Genomic DNA, 20,839 nt, shown 5'->3' on the forward strand with positions numbered 1-20,839 from the left:
ATATCGCATTCTATGGTATTTTTTGGTTGACAATTTGGAATACATTTTAATCTGTGGTATGTTTTGAATGTAGTACTATATCAATATACAAAATAGAGTCATTGAAATATTTCAGAATTTTTGGGAAATATTGAGTCGGTATATTTTAAGAATAATACTGTTGTTTTGCCTTTATTCAAAATAGATGTCGGCTATCTTCCGTCACAATTGCAATCAAACGAAAAACGTAGTATTTATTAAGGACATTTTTTTATATGGCAAAAATCGGTTATAATTGTCGGGTCATTATAGCTGTGGTTACCAGTTTGACATATTTTGTAAGCTATGGTATATTTTGCTTACAATTTGGTATATATTGTAATCTAATCTATTATAATCTAATTTTGCATATATTGTAATTTATGGTATATTTGGAACGTTGTGTTATATCAGTATTTTTTCGGTTTAATAATTTGGTATATCTGAGTGATAATACCGCACTATTTTGCTGATATTAAAAATGAGTATGCATTTCATCAAACACACTGGACTGTAGCCTTCTTACTGGTTATTTATAGTAATTTCACCATCTTATCTAACAAAGTTGCAAATTTTAAAATTATGCGATAATAAATTGCAAAGAGGTTCAATAAAAATGATGGGCGACCAAAGGGGAAGCACTTCTTAAGTGGTACTTAAGAGATACGAGCCTATAAATGTGTTAGTCGTGCCTTATACAGCTGAAGAATATACTTCACCTACGTTTGGCTTAGAGACACTCAAATACCAAATTTGAAGTGTTAAGCCCTGATAGTCTCTGAGATCGTGGGTCAGACGGACAGACAGACAGACAGGCGGGCGAATAGACAACCAGACTATTTGATTGATAATGATCAACAATAAATTTAGATAAGGCGTCTCTTTGTCTCTAAGCAACAACCTATAATAACCTTTGAGAGGGAATAAAACAAGGCAAGTTTTTGCGAGTACATTTGATTGATAAATATTTAAGGACGTTTGTGGCACATTTAAAATCAAATTCATTGAAAATAATTCAATTTCAGTACAATTGTATCTTTATCAAAAGTATAAATATAGAACTAAATTTAAATAAATGAATTATGCGAGGTGAGTGAGGTGAGAAATGTACTCCGTATGTGAGTATCGTATCATATCTGTTCGTACGTCACGTAACTTGTTATCAGTGCGATTGATAATGAAAGTGAAATGTGCAAAAGCAGCTGGCGAAAAAAAGAGAAATAAACTGAAATAAATGAAAGCCCATAAGTCGACTCGTATGTGTGTGTGTGTGTGTGTGCATAAGGCATAATCTTTTGTTGATACGCATTAAATTGTTTATAAGAATGTAAATATGTTTGCTTTTTTCCATAGGCAACGCATATTTTATTATTATTATTCTTAGTGTTGTTTGTACTTCTATCGTGAATCACGCCATTCGCTTTCTTTTATCAACTAAAATGAATTCTATTTTATGCTCACACACACACACGCATACAGACACACACATTGTTGTACTTCGTGCACGCATTTTTATCAATATTGTCGAGCATTGACATATACATATATATGTATATATAGTATAGTAGATGGAGTATAAATGGGTGCTCGCCTATATGTGTAATTGCCTGGTGCTTGTCAGACCCATAATAAAACTGTATTAAACGGCATTACCCAAGCTAAAGGAACTGGCACAGCGGAAGACTGCGAAAGAAAGAGAGGGGAGTGGGGCAAAGGTAGATAGAGAATAGTTTGGGGAATTACGTTTCGGTCGATTCACTGATAAAAATCCAATAGACGTATCGACAAACCCATTATGAAGGTCAAACATACAATCAGGTCGTATATTATTGTACTTTTCACTTTTTTTGTGCACACTATATCACAACAACAACAACAACAACAACAACAACAACAAAAGAATACTTTTGAGTACAGTTTGCTGAGATTCCCAGGTTAGTGAGTCAGTGAGTGCTTGGCAGATAACGATAACCGATAAACGGACAGGTAGGTAATATGCAATGATATAAATCAATCATAAAATAAATTCGTTTTAGTTAACCGATAAGGCAAATAAAGTGTGAATTTAATGGAATTTATGCTGGAAAATTATTAATAACGATGGCTATACAATAGTAACTGGTAACGAATGAGAAAATTTGAATTAAAAGTCACGATTTGATAAAACTATCGATATATTTAAACTTATGTCAAATATTTAAGAAAAACAATCGCTTGCCAATCACCCGCCGTCTATCGAACTACTTATGATAGTACTTTCAACTATCGTTATAAATAATTGAGTATGAAAACTATCGATTGTCAATCAATAAGAACATAAATAGTATTCGATTATATAAGGAATAAGAAAAGTTAAACTTTAAGCAAGACAAATCAGTCACGATTGAGTACAACTATCGATATATTTAAACATATGTCAAACATTTGAGAAAACAATGGAATCACCCGTTTACCAATCACCCGTTTACTATCGAAATACTTAGTACTTTAAACTATCGATGTAAATAATTTAATAATAATACCAAACATTTGAACATATAATCAATTGCCAATCAACCGTTTACTATCGAAAAATTACTTTCAATAATCGATATAAATAGTTTAGTATCGAGCCTTTGAAGAAAAAAATCAATTGGCAATCACCTTTTTACTGTTGAAATAGTCATTTAATCTATCGATTGTCAATCAACCGTTTTCTATCGAAAAACGAATGTTAATAAAATTTCAACTATCAAAATAAATAAAGTAATATATATTTTTGCGAAAACTATCGATTGTCAATCACCGGCATACTATCGACAAATTGATTTCAGTACTTTTTATAAATAATTTGCTCAATTTACCTTTCAATTTCTCCCGCGACGTTTCTAGCGCATTTTTACGCGAATTCACTGTGGATTCTGCAATAAAACAAGAACGATAAAATTAATTAGCAATAAATTAAGACACACATATCAAGATTTTTATGATTAGCTTTAGCTTTAGCTTTAGCTTTGAAAATGTCTGACAATTTTTAAATAAGTGCCCCACATACAAAACATGCAAGAATTTATGGCCAAATCATTTATTTTGTGCTTAAGCAAATGTCTTCAATTGTTCAGTCGCGGCCGGTTGTGCTTGCTTTGCCAAATAAAACAAAAGAAAAGTCTATTTAATCTTTTATTTATACCAAATGTCGAGGCCCCCACGCATTGACACTGACATTTCACTTTGTGACGTCAAGTGAGTAGACATCATTTTTTTGCCCACCTACTGCACACTCACCCAGAAAATACTTGGACAATAGTAAAGAAAAAATCCGTTGAGAAAATTGTTGCGATTTTCCATGGGTAGACGGAGGCCAACAACGCGATATACATATAACTAATATATGTATATATATTTTGTGTATAACATATATATATATTTTCGATATTCTGAAATGTTTACAAGCAAACGTTTTTGCGCTGTTTGGCTAATTTTAAATGTGTGTCTGCCTGGCATATAGTCATCTATATACGTACGTTAAGTATACGCACACATAGCCAAAACACACTTGAGCATTTCGGCGAAACAAATTTTCGTCTACGGCTGATGAAAAAGCAAACGCATAGACAATGCTAAATGTTCTATAAATATAATCGAAGCGCTTTGCAATTTGTGGCGAAATTCCCAATGAAGGCACAAAATAAATATTTTTGTACATATTTATACGAGATCGTTATACATATATATTTTATATATGCTCTGAAGTATAATGAAATTATGAAAAACAATAAAGCATAGCATAAAAAATGCTTGGGCTATTTAGAACGCAGATTATATATGTACATGTGTTTATTATACATATAGAGTAGCTATATGTAAATCTATGTTCATGTCGAGGGGGCCAAGCACTTCAAATGACGCACTTGTGAACGTTCATCATTATTTCACATTCCTCATCTCCGTTGAATAGACTTATTCTTAACATACCCTGCGAAATTTATGCGATATGACAATGTTAATTTTATAATTGATGAAGAGTATTTTTGAAATATTTTATAGTTTTCTTTTGATGATAATTTGTAATAATTATTATAAGTACCTTTTTTTTTAGAATTTTTAGAGTAGTGCTTAAATATTTGAGTATTTTTTCTGATAAATACAATTTTTTTAAAAATAATCTTTAAATTTTTGAAAAACTATCGATAGTGGGTGCTTTCGATATTCGTCGTTATTCGATGATACTTAATTTTGAGCCATCGATAGTAACATCGATTGTTCTTTACCTCTACAGGCAATGTTATTTTTATAATTGATTTAGAGTACTTCACAAATATTTTTGTATTATTACTGATAAATGCAATTATTCAAAGTACATTTTGATTAATTTTCACACTTATGGATTATATTTCTATACAAAATGTGTTGAAGGTATTTTTTTCTCCTTTTTTTAAATTCTGTTAAAACGAAAGTTTAAGTTTTAAGTAACATAAAGAAATGGTTATAACAATGCAATGTTTATTTTATAATTGATTTGAAGTACTTTGAAAATAATATATTATTTGTATATTATTTCTTATATACAGAATATAAAGGAAATTTTACTAAAGTTAATGATAATCAAATAAGAAAATTGTGGCTCTTTAAAGTATCTATTACATTCATTTAAATCTTGCTGTTAGTCATTCATTATTATTAAAGAAACTTGAGCACTTTTTACGTGTCTAGTCTAATATTATCTGATGTTAATTCTGAGTGGTGATTCACATTGTTCAAATGGTATTTAAATTGCATTTAAATTACCCCAACACGAAAAACAATAACAAATCGTTGGCAAATCCCCACATAGAGCAGTTTACAAGGTATTTCCTCGTTAATCACTCGCTTGTTGTTATTAATTGCTGTTGTGGGCTGCGCAGTTAGTAAGTTGCCTTTTGCACAATTTGTGGCTGCTCTTTGATAAGCATGATGAGAGTGAGGACTGAATATATATACAATATAGTGTGTGTGTGTCTATACTCGTTTATAGATGTGGAAAGGCGCGTAATTACAAAATACACAGCGATTAAACGTCTTATCGGTGACCACAAACTGAATTGTCTTGCTCTGTGACTGTTGTAAAGCACACACACACACATAAGCACTCATGAGTGAATGTTCTACTCACAAGCACTCACACTCAGACTCGTTGTCGTACTTTAATCGCACTTTAGTGAGCCGCACTTTGAACATTGTTGTGATAAGAGACAACAAACAGTTCAACAATTTGCTGCCAATGCGGACGCCTGAAAGTATGCAATAATTTTACAAGCAGTGACTGCAAATGCGTCTGTGTGTGTGTGTGCGACTATGAGATGCCCTGTAGAATGCTAACAATTAGGCTTACGCAATATTGTTAGATGTGTGTAAATGCTATTGTGACGTCATGTGGCCACATTACTCATACGCCATGTGTGCAGTGTACTTATATAAATAAAAGATAATAACAGGCATTTGGTTTGCTGAGCTCATTCCCTCGCTCTCTGTCATTGATGTTAATTGTTTTTATTAACATTTGCGGCCGCAATTAGCAAAGTTCGAAGAAGCAGCAGGCGCAGAACGCAACAATAAGCGGCTTCCCCAACACACACACAACTATGGGGATAAACTGGTTGTTGATTTGAGCCTGGCTACGTAACCAGTTTTAAAGTGAAGCGTAAGAAATGAATCTCGACGATGGCATTGCCAATTTCAGCCATGTTATAGCAATTCTTCCTCCTCTTCCTCGCCTTCGAGCCTCTTCAGCATGTTGTTGTTTATAAGCTGATTTTCTGTGTGCTTTGATGCGCATGTTTCCGCTTTCGTCGGCCACTCTCTTCCCCCCTTCCCCTGCTGCTGCAGCAACATCGACGCCAACAAGTCGGCGGCCAATAAACAAGTGCGGCAGGTGGTAAAGCCGCTGCTAACGAGGGAGGTGCAAGCGGCGGCCAGAGACTTGGGGAATGTCTCCTCTGTCTTATTTTTTTTTGTTTTGTTGTTCTTCCTCTTCACTGAATGATGCGTGCGCAAATTGCGGCCGCGTTTTATGCTACCTGTCTGTGGTAACAACAACAACAACAAAAACAACAACGATTCTCCTTTCTCTGCATTTCTGTTCTGCTCTTTTTCGCCAATTCTTCAGGCATCGGGAAGCAGCTGCAGTCGCCTACCATAAATTGCTGAGAGCCTGGTCGCTGCTTTAATTTGCATGCAGACTTCTTGTACCCGAGACTACATGGTTAAAGATCACAGTAAACGTTGTTATTCTGTAGTATAATTGAAGCCTAAGTGGTTGGTAATCATTTTGAAAGAAACTAATCTTTACTCGCAATAATAATAATCGATATTACAGTTATCGATAATAGGCTACTAACGATTGATTTGTGATGTACTTCTAATTTATTTCTTCTGTTTTCGTTTAGTTCGACTTTAGTGTACTTTCTAATTATAAAATTAGCTAAATTAAATGAAATTTATATAAATTGCGAGCCTGTTCCTTACTCGCAATAATAATAATCGATATTAGAGTTATCGATAATAGGTAACTAACGATCGAAAAGACTTATACTTTTTCTTTGGTTTAGCTTGCCCTTAATGAGATGAATGAATGAAATCGAAATGAATTGGGTGCCTGTTCTTTACTAGCAATATTAATCGATAGTTGTGTTATCGAATATAGGTAACTAAATATTGATTAGTGAAGTACTTCTACTTTATTTCTACAGCTTTCGTTTAGTTCGACTTTAGTGTACTTTCTATTTATAAAATTAGCTAAATTAAATGAAATCTAAATAAATTCCAAGCCTGTCCTCTACTCGCAATAATAATCTATATTTGTGTTATCGATAACTGATAACTATGAAATAATTAGTGATGTATTTCTTCTAATTTTGTTTAGCTTGACTTTTGTGTACTTTCTATTTATAAGACTAGTTAATTTAAATGAAGTCTAAATATATTGCGAGCCTGCTCTTCATGACTCAGTTGCAGTAGTCACCGCATTCGTGTGTGTTAAGAGCACTCGGAATTCCATTCAACTGCGTTGCATGACTTTTCGCAGTGCGAATTGCATGACATACAGCAAAATGTATACATATGAATATAGTGTAAGTGTATTTGTTCAGTTACAAATGAATGCTGACACACTAAAGCCACAATCCCAGTCGCAGTCGGCAGTCACATATGGAGTCATGAGTCATTTCATCTACCACTTGGCAAGGCAAGGAAAATCGGTTTAAGTGCCATTAACCAACTGACCGAGTGCGGGAGTTAACTGCAAATCCACTTGAAAGACGCAATGAAACGTCATTTAATGATTTTAAACAAGTTAGAGTGTTGTCCCACAGTCAATGCCCGACTAAGAGATGCCCTGGAAGTGGCATTAATGCGATATAATATTTATTATTTAAGAAAATGTTGGATTAATGCGAAAGATTGAGTTTGAGAAGATGATTTTCTGAGCAGATTTGAATTTTTTTTTATTATATCATTAAAACAGATATTATTATAATAAAAATATAATGAATTATACTATAATTGTTATATAATAGTATTCATTTCGGTATAAATTTGGATTTGTTTCCCGTTGAAGTTATCAAACTCCTTGAGTTAACTAACTATCGTCAATGAGAAAATGATCAAATATTCTTATCTGGAAATGAATATTACATTATGAATCCTTAAGTTGTAGAAATTGTGTTCCACCAAATAAAAATATTTCTTTGTATATTTTTTTAATGATATAATTAGTAATTTAAATCGAACCTAATTTAACGCATAAACAGGCAAACACTGATAACATCTATCGATCATTAAGTTCATACCACTTTTGTATTTTTTAAATGCATTTTACAGGGTATTTCAATTCATATTGAAATGTTACCATAACAACACAACCGCAGTCAAGTGCCTATAAACATATGAGCAAGAGCAAGAAAAATCACGACAGCAATCGTAATTTGACGTAGCATTTCAATAGTTGATTTCAATTTCATTCGCTCTCATTTCATGGCTTATTCTCTCTTTCTCACACACACACACACACACACCCACTCGACGTGTTACTTGTGACGTAGCAAAAGCGCAAAACAGCCGCAGCGATTGAAATATGCAAAGCAACGCAAAACAAAAACAAGAAAAAAAAGAAAACAGCAACAACAGCAAAAATGCCAAATAAAATGAATCGTAAAATAACAAGCAAAAGGAGGAACAACAACAAAAACAACAATATTTTGCATATGCGCCTGTTGATTGCATAATTAAAATGCTCGACTTTGTTGATGTGCTCATTATGATTATTATTATTGTTGTGTATGTCTGTTTTCAAATATTAAATGCAATATTCTGCGCTCTGCCACTTGGAATTTGTAATAATGCCAAACACAATCAACTAAAATGAAGTTGCATCGTGTGAGATTGCTTAATGGCTGCCGATTTTATAGCTTATCGATAACGATAGTCAGCAGTCGCAGCAGCGTTGCGAAAGTTGTAATCGAACGGCGATAAACTTCGTGAACTTTAATCGATACCCTTAAGCGACAACTTCAATGTACTCAGTATTTTATCTATTTGCCACAGGGTGCACAAGATATTAAAATGCATGTGCCGTATTCTTTTTTAATTGTACGTATATTTTTTTTCAACGACTGCCAATTTCTGCAGCTGCTTGCACATTTCATGAAAATAAATAAAAAGGTGTCTGAACACACATACACACGTGAGTACATACATATATATTTGTATGAAAACAGGCGTAACGAACTGGGACCAGGCCCAAATCCGAATCAAAATCCAGTTATGTTTACAGCTGCAACCGACAGACAGAATCGCAATTGCAGCAAACAAAAAATATGCGCGGAGTCAAGACCCACGTGAGACTTGCAGAAAGCTATGCAAAGAATGTGTGGCAAAGTGCGTGGGACTCGTAAACTGAACAATTAAATTGCATCTATAATAAAAACTATGTAGAACGAGGCAGGGAACAAAAAACAAAATCGCATAAAAGGAAGCTACAAGAAAATTTAAAAAATATTTGTGGGGGCGTGTAGGCAATTCCAATTTGTTTAGCACAAGATTTATAGATATTCGTATACGTATAGTATTAACTGATGTCATAGTCATTTGACTAATCGCGCACTCGTCAAAAATTTCCTAGAATATATAATAATTATTTTCATATTTATTCAAGTTTGTGCTACTTGCAGTGTGTGTTTTCGAAATGTCAAATGTCAGTTGCGGTTAGGCCTTTAAAATATCGGTTCGTTCTAATTACCATTTCATTATAATTTCTTGGCAAAGTGTCAAACGTCCTTTCAGATGCCAATATTAGCCCAAGCTAAGCGCAAATACTTGTTGCAATTAGTACATTCCAAAACCACATCAAATGCCTTAAATGTTTTGTGTATATAATTAAATTTCAACAATGCTGAGAATGTGCAAGTGCTAATAATGGTGTAAATTCTATAAATACACAAATATCCTTCGGGACATGACAGGAATTTTCCTGTATAGTGTACATATTTATATCCTCAAATTCCACTTTACATATTAACAAATTGATTTACGGAAATCAATTTAATTAGTTATATTTTGGGTTGCACGTTCCTAAGAACGACAAATGGCTAGAAAAGTGAAATTCCGAAGAAAATGTTGAACGATTTGAAATGATTAATTAACACAAGTGTGTTGAGAGCTTGTCTACACATTATCCTAGTCACGATTATCATCTATTTGGGTCTGTGGTCTTCAAACAGATCGGCCGAGTGGAAGGGGGCATTATTTAAATGCAAATTCACAGATGCTACAAATGATTAACCCATGTGACAGACTGTGTAAATGATGAGCAAATACTGTTTAAGCAGAATGAGATAAGCTCTCTCACACACACACGGATGTGTTTGTATAGTTGAGTATGTGTGTGTGTATGTGTGCAAATGGGTGACCAAAAGTTGCTCACACTAAATATGAAATGAGCGCAATGAGCTAATGTAAAAATGGCCAAAACGACAAAACGGCTGACAGCAGCAAAACGCAATTATCAAAAAGTTATTCATTTTTATGCTTAATTTCCTTTGAATTATTCTCGTTTGTGCTCTCGCACAATTTAGCACGCGCGCTCTCTCTCATTCGTGCTCTCTCGCTCTCTCTCTTCCGCTCGCTCAACAAGCAGTCTGACGCTTGCTCTTAATTTGGCTTTCAATTTTAGTCTGACGTTCAATCAGCTGAGGGAATTCCCTGTTGAATGTGTGCGTGCACGTGTGTGTGTGTGTGTGTGCACGCGCGCTCTCTCTGCCTCGCCTCTCTCGCTCACTCACTCTCTATGTGTTTGTCTTTTGTTATCTCTCACTCAAGCTGTGAGTTTGGCTCGTTTCGTTCATTTGGCGTGTGCTTTGTGTCTGTGTGTTTGCTTTTCAGCTTTCAAGCTTTATTACACGCATATTGTTGTCGTTGCTTCGCATCACATCGCGTCGCTTTGCTTTGCTTTGCGTTTCGTTTGACGATTATCATTAGCTGTGACTTGCTCTCAATTGCTGCTCTTTGTTGTTTTTTGCTGTTGTTGTTGTTGCTGCCACTGCTTTGTTGTTGTGCATTTAATTGCTGTGCATTTGCTGCGGACTACGTTGTATTTTCGACTGTTTGCTTCGTTTAGATAAGATTTCACGCCTAGTTAGTAATTTTAGTGGCTGTACACCTTAAACTGAAATTCGCTTTGTCGATTTTCCCGTTGAAATGTGTTACACAGTTCAAGTTCGAGGAAAATGCTCATTAAAGCTTTCCACTGGATTAATTGTAATGAGTGTGTATCAATTAATGTCACTTGAAGCTTAAAAGCTCAACATTTGCTATTACATATGACATCAATTATTGCTTTAAATGCTTTGCTGCTATCTTGCTAGGAAAATATAATAAATAATTCAAGTTCAAGTAGGAAAGTTCATTAAAGCTGTGCATTGAATTAAGTTTACAAGGTACATTAAAAAAAAAATAATGATAAAAGATTAATGAAGCTTGAAACTTAAAATATTATAAATATATATTTGATTTAAAGTTTCTAGGGAAAAGCTTTGAGTGCTTTCTGTTTTGATAATTTCGAAATTTTAATCATATTTTTTATATATGTATTTAAGATTGAGTTAGAGTTATAAGTAAGACTTAATTGTGGACTAAAGTCCAAAACTGAACTATTGTAATTTATTTAAACTATTTCTAGAGAGAAGTTGTGTTATTATTGTAATTTAATAATTTGGATTCAACTCATTATTATAACTATTTTTATTTTTTATAGAAGTATTCATATTTCATTCATATTTTCATATTTAGGATTGAGTTAAAATTTTAAGTAACTCTTAATTGTGAACATATCATTATTGTTATGCTTAGCCTTTAACATAGAAAAAAGCTGTTTAAAGCTTATTTTCCAATATATTGAAACTTTTCTGTTGTGCTATTTTGTAAAGCAACTTTAAAGTACAATCGTAAAACAGTCAAAGTTCTTGGAAAAACTCAGTTTGGCTTTCGTTTATTGAGTGCATTTCAATTATTTTCTTTTAAAGCTCACCAAAACACGACAATTTAATACTTCTCACTTTCATGTAGGGCTTTTATCAGGAAGGTGGCATCGGTATTTTGGTCGTTTGCTTTCCACCTTGCCCTGAGGCCACTTTACACTGATATTTATAGCATGCTACGTTATGGCCAAAAGATTTATTTTTCGATCTGCGTTAACATAAATTACGGCACAGCCAAAAAAAAAGCAAAAAAAACGAACTAAAAGAAGGCAAAAAGGAAAATCGAGTTGTTGGCGAGAAAAGACGGAAAACATCGAAGAAGACTTTACACAGACTCCTTCGCTGGTTTGCCTTAATACAACAATGTATCTGTATCTGTATCTGTGGCTGTAGTTGTATCTGTATCTGTGCACATTTGTATCTGGGCAAGCAAGCATCCAATGGGACAGACAATTTCATTTCATTTATATTTTATGCGTTGCTTTGCTACATTCGCTTCCTTTGAGTGCGCAAAAAAAAAAAAAAAATGAGATACAAACAGACACAGATACACACACACATACTTGAGACTGCGACTGTTGCCGCTCAAAATGGGAAAAACGTATCTGTTGCTCCATCCTGTGGCAACAGCTGCTGCCAACTTTTGTGTTCTCAGCAAAAGGCGCAAAATAAAAGTCGTCTGTCTGTCCGACGATGACGACGACAACAATCCTCAATCAACTTGGCTGTACAGCGTCTTGTATCTTGTATCTCACAGATACGCATAGCACTTGTGCTTGTGCTTTGGCTTTGCTTTTGCCTTTGCTGGTTTTGCGTCTCTTTCTTTTTTGGTTGGTGTTTTGTTTTTTTTGTTGCTTTGCTTTTGCATTTCATTTGGCCAAGTTGCGATGGTATTTGTATCTGTATCTGGTAGATGCGTCGTGCACGACAAACGGTCTATAAACAGAAGTTTTTCGTAGACGTTGGCGCCTCAGACACAGACGTGCTTTGCGCTACAACATGCTACATGAGAGCGTGCTACGTGCCGCATTCGTAACGTGACTTCCTTCAATCTATGGCCCACTAAGGTGAGGCCATGGTTCACTAAGGGGGCGTGTCTTGTGGAGGGGGTGTGTGTGTGCTTAAGTGAGAATTGCTTGTGCGGCTGTCAGTTAATATAAATTGTAGCCAAACTTAGCTGCTGGCTGCTGTTAGTTACGAGTATTTAACAGTCACATAACATAACAGACTGAAAGAGAATTGTCTAAAAAACAAATCAAATCAGTTAAGTAGTTTGGCCTTATTGTTCTGGCCATAAACTTGCCAATGCCAATTGCATACACTAAATGTCTTTTGCCAACCCAAAACAATACACAAAAACGAGAAAATAACATTTCGCTTTGAACAGACCGCCGACGCCAGACATTGCGACGACTCAGCCAAGTTTAATGCTTGGCTCTTGGGTCTTTAACCCATTGTTTGTGAACTTGATCATCGGCTGCTGCTGCATTTCGAATCCTTCCAACGAACCGAAACAAACCTGTCCACAAACTGTTTGCTGGGTTCTAGCCACAGTCTCGTTCTGGATCTCGCTCCCTAGGCCTAAACAAGCAGTCCAGTGACTACCTGACGTGTTAACCCTGTTTTTGTATCTGTATCTCAGACTTTGTGCGTGCGTTGGCATCACTTGAGGGCAGAGAGTGAAGTGCCTGCAACATATTCATATTTATGATACACTTATGCCTCCAGCTCAAACACACACACACATTGGATTCTCCTTTTGGTCGTTTGAACCTGTTTTTTGGGCCCTTTTTGTTGTGTGTGCATTTTGTTTGTATTTGGCTTTTGGGCCACTTAACTTTTTATCAGAAATCACTTTGCTCATTCTGCGAAATTGTTATAAATATGTACAGAGATACATATATATATACATATGTATCTATAATGCTCACAAAGTAAGTAGATGTATATATGGCACAGACTTAATGCTCGACAGGAAGCTGCCTCAAGTGTGAATAAAGCCACGATGAAGAGGGGCAAATTCATTTTGAATACTTTATGTGTACATAAGAACACACGAATGGCTTTTACCTCCTTGCCCTTCCCTCTGCCCTTCCCCCTGCCCTTGTCCCGCCTACTTGTATTGCTTGTTTGGGCTTAAAGAGCGCTTATGGCCAACAGGTGTCTGGGGCAATATCATAAAAGCAATTCGTTAGAATATGTTTTTTTTTTTTGTAGAAAAGTAAATTGATGCTAAACTTGTATTTATTTACAGCAAAATGTAAACTGTTCAAATAACACTGTTGATGAAGACCTGCAGATGATTTCTTATTTCGCTTATAACAGCTGTTCTACATCATTTTTGGGGTTCTAAAGAAGTCATCAAGCTGATATGATATTATAACGAATAAAAAAAATGAGCAAGTTGAAATAAGTAATGTGTAAATAGTGTTATAATAGAAATGCAAATTAGATATTTTCTCTACTAAATATATTTCTTAAATATTTGTTAATTTTTTGTTTTGCGCATATTATATTATATTATATTAATAAATTGAGGTAGTAAATATAGTAATTATAAAAAACTTTCTGAAAATATTTTGTTATTTTTAAGTTCAACCAAATTATATTTACAGTATTTGCTTAATAACTTGCTCATTAAATATTTGTTTTGAAAAATAATATATGGGTAATTCCAAAACGGAATTTGTCCCGTGCGAGACTCTTTACATTGAAAATAACATAAACTGAAACAATTTTGAAAATAAGAAAAGTTTATTTTTATAGCTCTAGATAAGTACTTTAATTAGAGCTAAGAATGGTTTTGGAATTTTTTTTCTGTTTTGTTTTCTGATGTGATAATTGCAAAAATTAACCGATTCGTACGCAAAACAAAAAAATGAACGAAATTATATATTTTATCGGAAAACAGATCAAGTTCCTAAAATCAATCTTAGCTCTAAATATAGTGCTTATCTAGAGCTTTAAGAATAACATTCACTTATTTTTAAAATTGTTTCAGTTTATGTTATTTTCACTGCAGTGAACTGTAAAAGTCTCGCACGGGACAAAATTTCGCCATGGAATTACCCATATGATTTTTCTGAGGTACATACAACATTTTAATACTTTAAATATCTTAATACTTAGTATTCATTATATTTTTTCTTATATTGAAAATATTTAAAAGAGAGGTAACTGAAAAATACTTCGATTCAAGATATTAAAAAAGTAAAGAAACTTCGGAGACTCGTATTTGTATATTAATATAGAAAATGTAGTAATTATTTATGGTATATACTATATTCAGTATATTTCGTATATTCATGTTTTTTTTCGATATGGTATATATGATATATTTCTTGAATTAAGTATGTTTCGTTATATGGTATATTTCGAATAGTATTTTAATTATAATACCGATTTCGCATTGTTTTGCTTTTTTATTGAAGTTGGGTAGCGGATATCTCACTGTCGAGCACACTCGATTGTGGCTTTCTCACTTTTTATGTTTCTGAATAGTACTGAGAAATTGAAAAACAGCGAATTTTTTCTTAATGAATTTTCTATTTACTCCTTACTGATATGTGTTTCAATTGCTTGAGATAAAGTAGAAGTCATTATCATATAATGTTTTACAGAAATATTTGGTAATATTAAAACTTTTATTACTTAACAAATAATTTCTATTGATGTTTCTGTTTACTTTATTTCACTTTAAAACTTTTGTATGTCTTAATCCAATTATTATGTGCAACACTTTCAATTTTCACCTACAAATCTTAATATTTCAATTTCCATTCCAATCTGCAGTTGACCTGAACACCACACACATACATACGCATGTACACAAACACAGTAGCATACACAAACACACTGTAACATACATAGACACATACGTATGCTGAATGTGAGAATTGATTGATAGAAGTGAATGATAGCACAGCTTGAAATTCAATTAAAAGGCAATTGAACAATTTGTGTGTTCGTTTCCATGTTTTTTTTTGTCAGAGGCGCCAAGAAATCGAATTGACATAAAGTATGAGAATGGGGGAAGAGAATATTTGGTATATGAGACAAGAAATGTCCATTTGCGGTGTGGGTAATGCTTGGAAGTGGCCAACGACGAAATTAAATTGATATGTGCTGATAATTTATTGATTTCTTTTAATCAGCAAAAGTCAAATGAAAAGAATTCTTAGAAATTTGCGCTGTTGCGATAACTGTTGAGTAGTCACAAGTGTCGATGTGTGTGTGTGTGTGTGTGTGTGTGAAATGTTACTCACCGCACCACATTATTATATAGTATAGTGGAGGGAATAACAAAAGATGATATGAAACTTGTTTAGGTGAGAGAAACTCAAACGATAGAAATATACGTCAGGTGAATCATCATCATCAAGAATCGCAACACAATGCCAAAGCAACCGCATTGCTCTCAGACATCAGAAATCAAACGCAGCGACAACAGCTTAAAGAGCTAGGCAGGAAGTTCGAGGGGGCGGTAGGAGGAGTGAGGGAGTGGGGAGGGAGGGGAGGGGCAATGAGGTGCGCCTGCTGCCTGGTTGCTGTCATTCCGAAATGATTCTGTGCTAATATTTGACACGGCAACTGACTAAAGCTTGTGTGTGGGTGCGGCTATCTATTGCGAGACAAGCGGGCAACTCTGAAATCATTTTTATAAACTTTTATACCACACACACACATATATACTGACTGTGTTAACTGCGAGAGAGAGAGAGAGACAAACACAGCTGGGAACAGGTTAACTTGCCAGTTTGGCCATTTGACGCAAGAATTGTGCTACGTATTTTTTTTTTTTTTTTTTTTTCTTTGTTAGGAGTAACTTGGCCCAGAGCATGCAGAGACTTAGAATCAGTGACATGGTGCAAAAGGGGAGAAATAGAACGTAAGAAGAGAATTTTCCAAGTTTATAGCATTATTTTGATTAAAAATACTAAATAAGAATAATTAGCATTTTTCATAGTATGAATTTGTTTAAAAATACTTCAAATGTATATATGAAGATAATTTTCGTAGTTCATAGTATTAACAACAATTATATTGATAAAAAATGCTAAATTAATTATATATAAGATGATAACTAACATTGTTCCTAGTATTTTTTTGTTTAAAAATACTGAAAATGTATATATGAAGAGAATTTTTGTAGTTCTTAGTATTAACAACAATTATGTTGATCACAAAAACCAAATTAATTATATGTAAGAGGATAACTAGCATTGTTCATAATATTATTTTTTTAAAAATACTAAAAATTGTTTATATATTATATAAATATAAAATAGAGTTCTCTCTATTTCTATGGTAACTATTTTGTTTAAAAAAATACTAAATAAAATACTAATAATATATAAAGGAAGTTAATGTTCATAGTTCGTAGTATTATTTTGATTAAAACTACTAAATAGAAAATATCTAATAGAATAAGTCGCAACGTTGTTATTATTATTTTTGTTTAAATACTAAATTATATATAAATGTAAAATTTATAAAAATAAAATATGTTTCGCTTTTTTCAAAGTAATTATTTTGTTTAAAAATACTAAAATCTCAGTAATTATTGTATAATAGGATCATAAAAATACTAAATCAAAAACAAGTAAGAAAGTTACAGTCGAGTGTGCTCGACTGTGAGATACCCGCTATCCATTTTTAATAAAGGCAAAATATTGTGGTATCATTTTCAAAATATACCGAAAATACTAAAAATATACGCTGATCAAGAATATATATACTTTATAGGGTCGGAGATGCCTCCTTCTACCTGTTACATACATTTCCTGCCGGCACAAAGTTATAATACCCTTCTACCCTATGGGTAGCGGGATATAAAAACATAATTGTGAAATACTCGTAATTAATGGTTCACAATAATTATTTTGTTTCATAATACTAAATGGACAATAAGGAATTATAAATAAAATTAAATATAAATGTATTTTAATTAAATTTTTATTTGTGCTTATTTAGTAATCATTGAGTTTTTAGTATTTTATTTAGTATTTTTAAACAAAATAATTACCACAAAGAGAGTACTAAATTTTATATATAATACTTATTTTTCATTTAGCATTTTTAAACAATATGATACTGCGAATTATTCTCTATTACTTAAGAGTTGGTTGTCGCACAAACTTCTTCACATATACATGTATGTGTTATTGGCCTAAACCCCTTCTGAGCTGGCTTAGACCACAACCATGTGGAAGCACTTTGGGCCCCAATTCACAGACGAAGTCCGCGCGCGCGTGTTTGTCTCTCGATGTTTCATTTCGGGTCTGGGTTTGGTTTGGTTTTATTTATTCTTTCGTGAGCTTCCCCCATATTTTGGTTTCAGCAACAAGCCTAAACGATGGCCAAACCAATGCGACGATGGCTAAAACCGGTATGACGTGATGCCATCGTTTTTTTTTTCTTTTCTGTTTTTTTGGTTTTTCGTTGTTTGTATTTTATTCATATATATAGTATTTGGTTTGTTTTTTTCCCCGTGCTGTGCTTAGAAGTTGAGTTTCGTTGAATATAATTGAATAGTGTTTTATTGTTGTTGTTGCTGCTATTCAACACGTTTTTGATTTTCATGTATTTGCGCAGATCCACAAAGAGAAGAAAATAAAAACTGAAATAAATATCGTAAACATTTTTCTTCTCTTTTTTCATTTTCTGTTTTGTTTTTTTGTTGTTTTTTGTGTGTTGTCTTTTTATTTTGTGGGGCGACGAAGTGACGCCACAGACAAGTGTTTGTTATTCTTGTTGCTCGCTTTTGTTGGCTCTGTTAGTTTTGCCATTTTATTTCGAAATTGATACCTGAAATGACTCAAAATGCTCAATTTAAGTCAATATCATGGAAAATTTGTTTGTTTTCTACATTGCCAGACAATCGGACGAGTCGCATTAGTTGTTTGTTATATCTTCTTGTATTTTTTGGCGCTACAAATGGGAAATCGACATTATAAATACGAGTAGTTCACTATTTGTCGATTCCCGTTACTCGTGTGAATTCCTGATTGAAATTGATTCGATTTTTGGGGAACTTCAAGAATGTTGCTGTCTCAACTCAACAGTTTTGAACACTATAAACATTCTTGTTAAATATCCACACAATTTATTTTAAATCACATTCGTCATTCAAATGATTTGAGTATTGGATGCCAGCCACAAGAAATATTTAGAACAACTCTCAGGTTATCAGTTAGTCAGCGAACTACGTCAGCATACCCTGCAAACGCACTTGAAGTGGGTATATTGGTCTTTATAAAGTATATACAAAAGATAAATGTATATAAGAAATAAGTGAATATCACAATATGTTGAGTTTTGTAAATATATTATATTTACGGTATATTTTTTATACTTGAACTTACATATTTTTATGTTAAAAATTTAATTGGCTTTAAAATTTGTGTATGTGTAAAAATGTGAATATTTAACGGCAAGCTTTAATATATGACGCAAACTTGATATTGGGACATCTTAAGTGTCCTAAATTATATTTTTTAACAATTTTATAATAATAAAAGTAAAGCTTTTCTCTCTTCTTGATATTTTTTATTTTTAAAATACTAAATAAAATACTAAAAATTCTGTAAACACGAAATAAGCTCAAATAAAAACATTTTAAAATACTAAATAAAATACTAAAAATTCTGTCAAAACTAAATAAGCACAAATAAAAAAATCATTATGAAATAAAAACTTTTGGTATATTTAATATTATAGAATAGAATATAAGAACACCAAATAAAATACAAAAACGTCAGTAAATTCTAAATAAGTAAATAACAAAATTATTATGGTTTCACGTTGAATTCCTTATTCTTAAACCATTTTAATGACAAGCTGTTATATATACATAGATTTCTTAAGTATTCCAGATTTTGATTAAAATTTGTATAATAAAGAAAATAAAGTACTCCCTCTTCGTGGTAATTATTTGGCTTAAAATTACTAAAAAAATACTAAAAACTCAGTAAATACTAAATAAGCTTAAATAAAAGTCATCTTCATGAAAGTTATGCTTTTTATTACTCTCTCACTCTCTTCGTAGTAATTCTTCTGTTTAAAAATACTAAATAAAATACTAACAACTCAATAAATCATCATTATAAGAGCAGAGCTTTTTATTAATTTAATATTTTATTTACGAATTCACGTTAAATAATGAAATATTTCAATGTTGTGTAACGTTTTATTTCTAATTATTTTACCAAATTATTGGCAAGCTTTAATAAACAGATTGCTTAAGTATACCAAACTTTCCTTAACAATTCAATAATAATTAAATCAGCAAATCATTGTGAGCGCAAAGCTTGTTATTATATTCAATTTACATTCGCTGATTAGCGATATTCTCATTGATTGCAAAATAAATATACGTATTCAAAGTATTTATGCTGATGATTATACAAAATGGATTTTTGTGGCGCCGTTGACCGCGCTTAGCATTGAACTATTTGGGAGAGAGGTTATCGATGGGGCGTTCAAAGTGGGAAATTGAAATATATTTGCTACTTGTAGATACATTTGCGAGAATTTCGCAATTGTTTTTCGCAAGCTTAGCTGAGAGATAATTTCTAATAGCAAATTAATTAAAGTGCTATTTGATTTTGACTTTGAATGTGTTTTGCAAATTTGAAGCTGGCGCCTTTTCGCTATAATGACGTAGGTTAAATGAAACGCAGAAATACTTGGCGAAAATAAAAGTTGAAATATTTCTCAAATTATGCGCCTCAATTACAAAAGAAGTATTTTGCCAGCAGCTGGTCTAACAAGAACAGAACAGAACAGCAACAACTGGGGTGAGAAAATGAAGAGAAAAAGGCAAAAAAAAAAGAAGAAAAAGAATAAAATATTGTAAAAAGCAAAGGAGAACCCCCCGTAAATCGGAATGGCAAATCCGGTTAAAAGGACGTACGGCCAAGTGCTGGGAAAACACGTACAGAATGCTCCAAATGCCACTTGCTCAGTTACAGATACGCAGCAGAAGCAGAAGATATGTTCGTAGTTACGTAGATACGCAGATACGACCCGCAACGCATTCAGATACACGAGTAAATTCCGACACGTCCTAAGGCAACAAAAAAATGTATTAGGTTATCCTTGCCACACACACGGATACAGTGATAGAAACCCCCAACACACACACACACACACACACACACAACGAGTAGAAGGCAAATGGCCTTTCACGGTCGTTGCCGTTGCCGTTGCTGTTGTCGAGCAACTTTTGCACAGCAACAACAAATATCCAAGGGATTGGCCACGTCGAGGTTTCCTAGCTGTGCTACTTCTACTTCTGCTTGCCTCTCTCTTTCACGCACACACACCCACAT

The 20,839-nt window shown here is 33.2% G+C and overlaps 1 protein-coding gene across 1 annotated transcript in view; it reads right to left on the reverse strand.

Moving 5' to 3' along the window:
- LOC133840724 (transcription factor HIVEP3) overlaps positions 1-20,839 on the reverse strand; it is a 61,019-nt gene that overhangs the window by 29,481 nt on the left and 10,699 nt on the right. Inside the window, exon 2 of the mRNA XM_062272719.1 lies at positions 2,862-2,918. Coding sequence (XP_062128703.1) covers positions 2,862-2,918 — 57 coding nt within the window. The remainder of the gene's footprint in view (positions 1-2,861; positions 2,919-20,839) is intronic.

The sequence above is a fragment of the Drosophila sulfurigaster genome, chromosome 3 (genome assembly GCF_023558435.1).
Source record: "Drosophila sulfurigaster albostrigata strain 15112-1811.04 chromosome 3, ASM2355843v2, whole genome shotgun sequence".
Taxonomy (NCBI): domain Eukaryota; kingdom Metazoa; phylum Arthropoda; class Insecta; order Diptera; family Drosophilidae; genus Drosophila; species Drosophila sulfurigaster.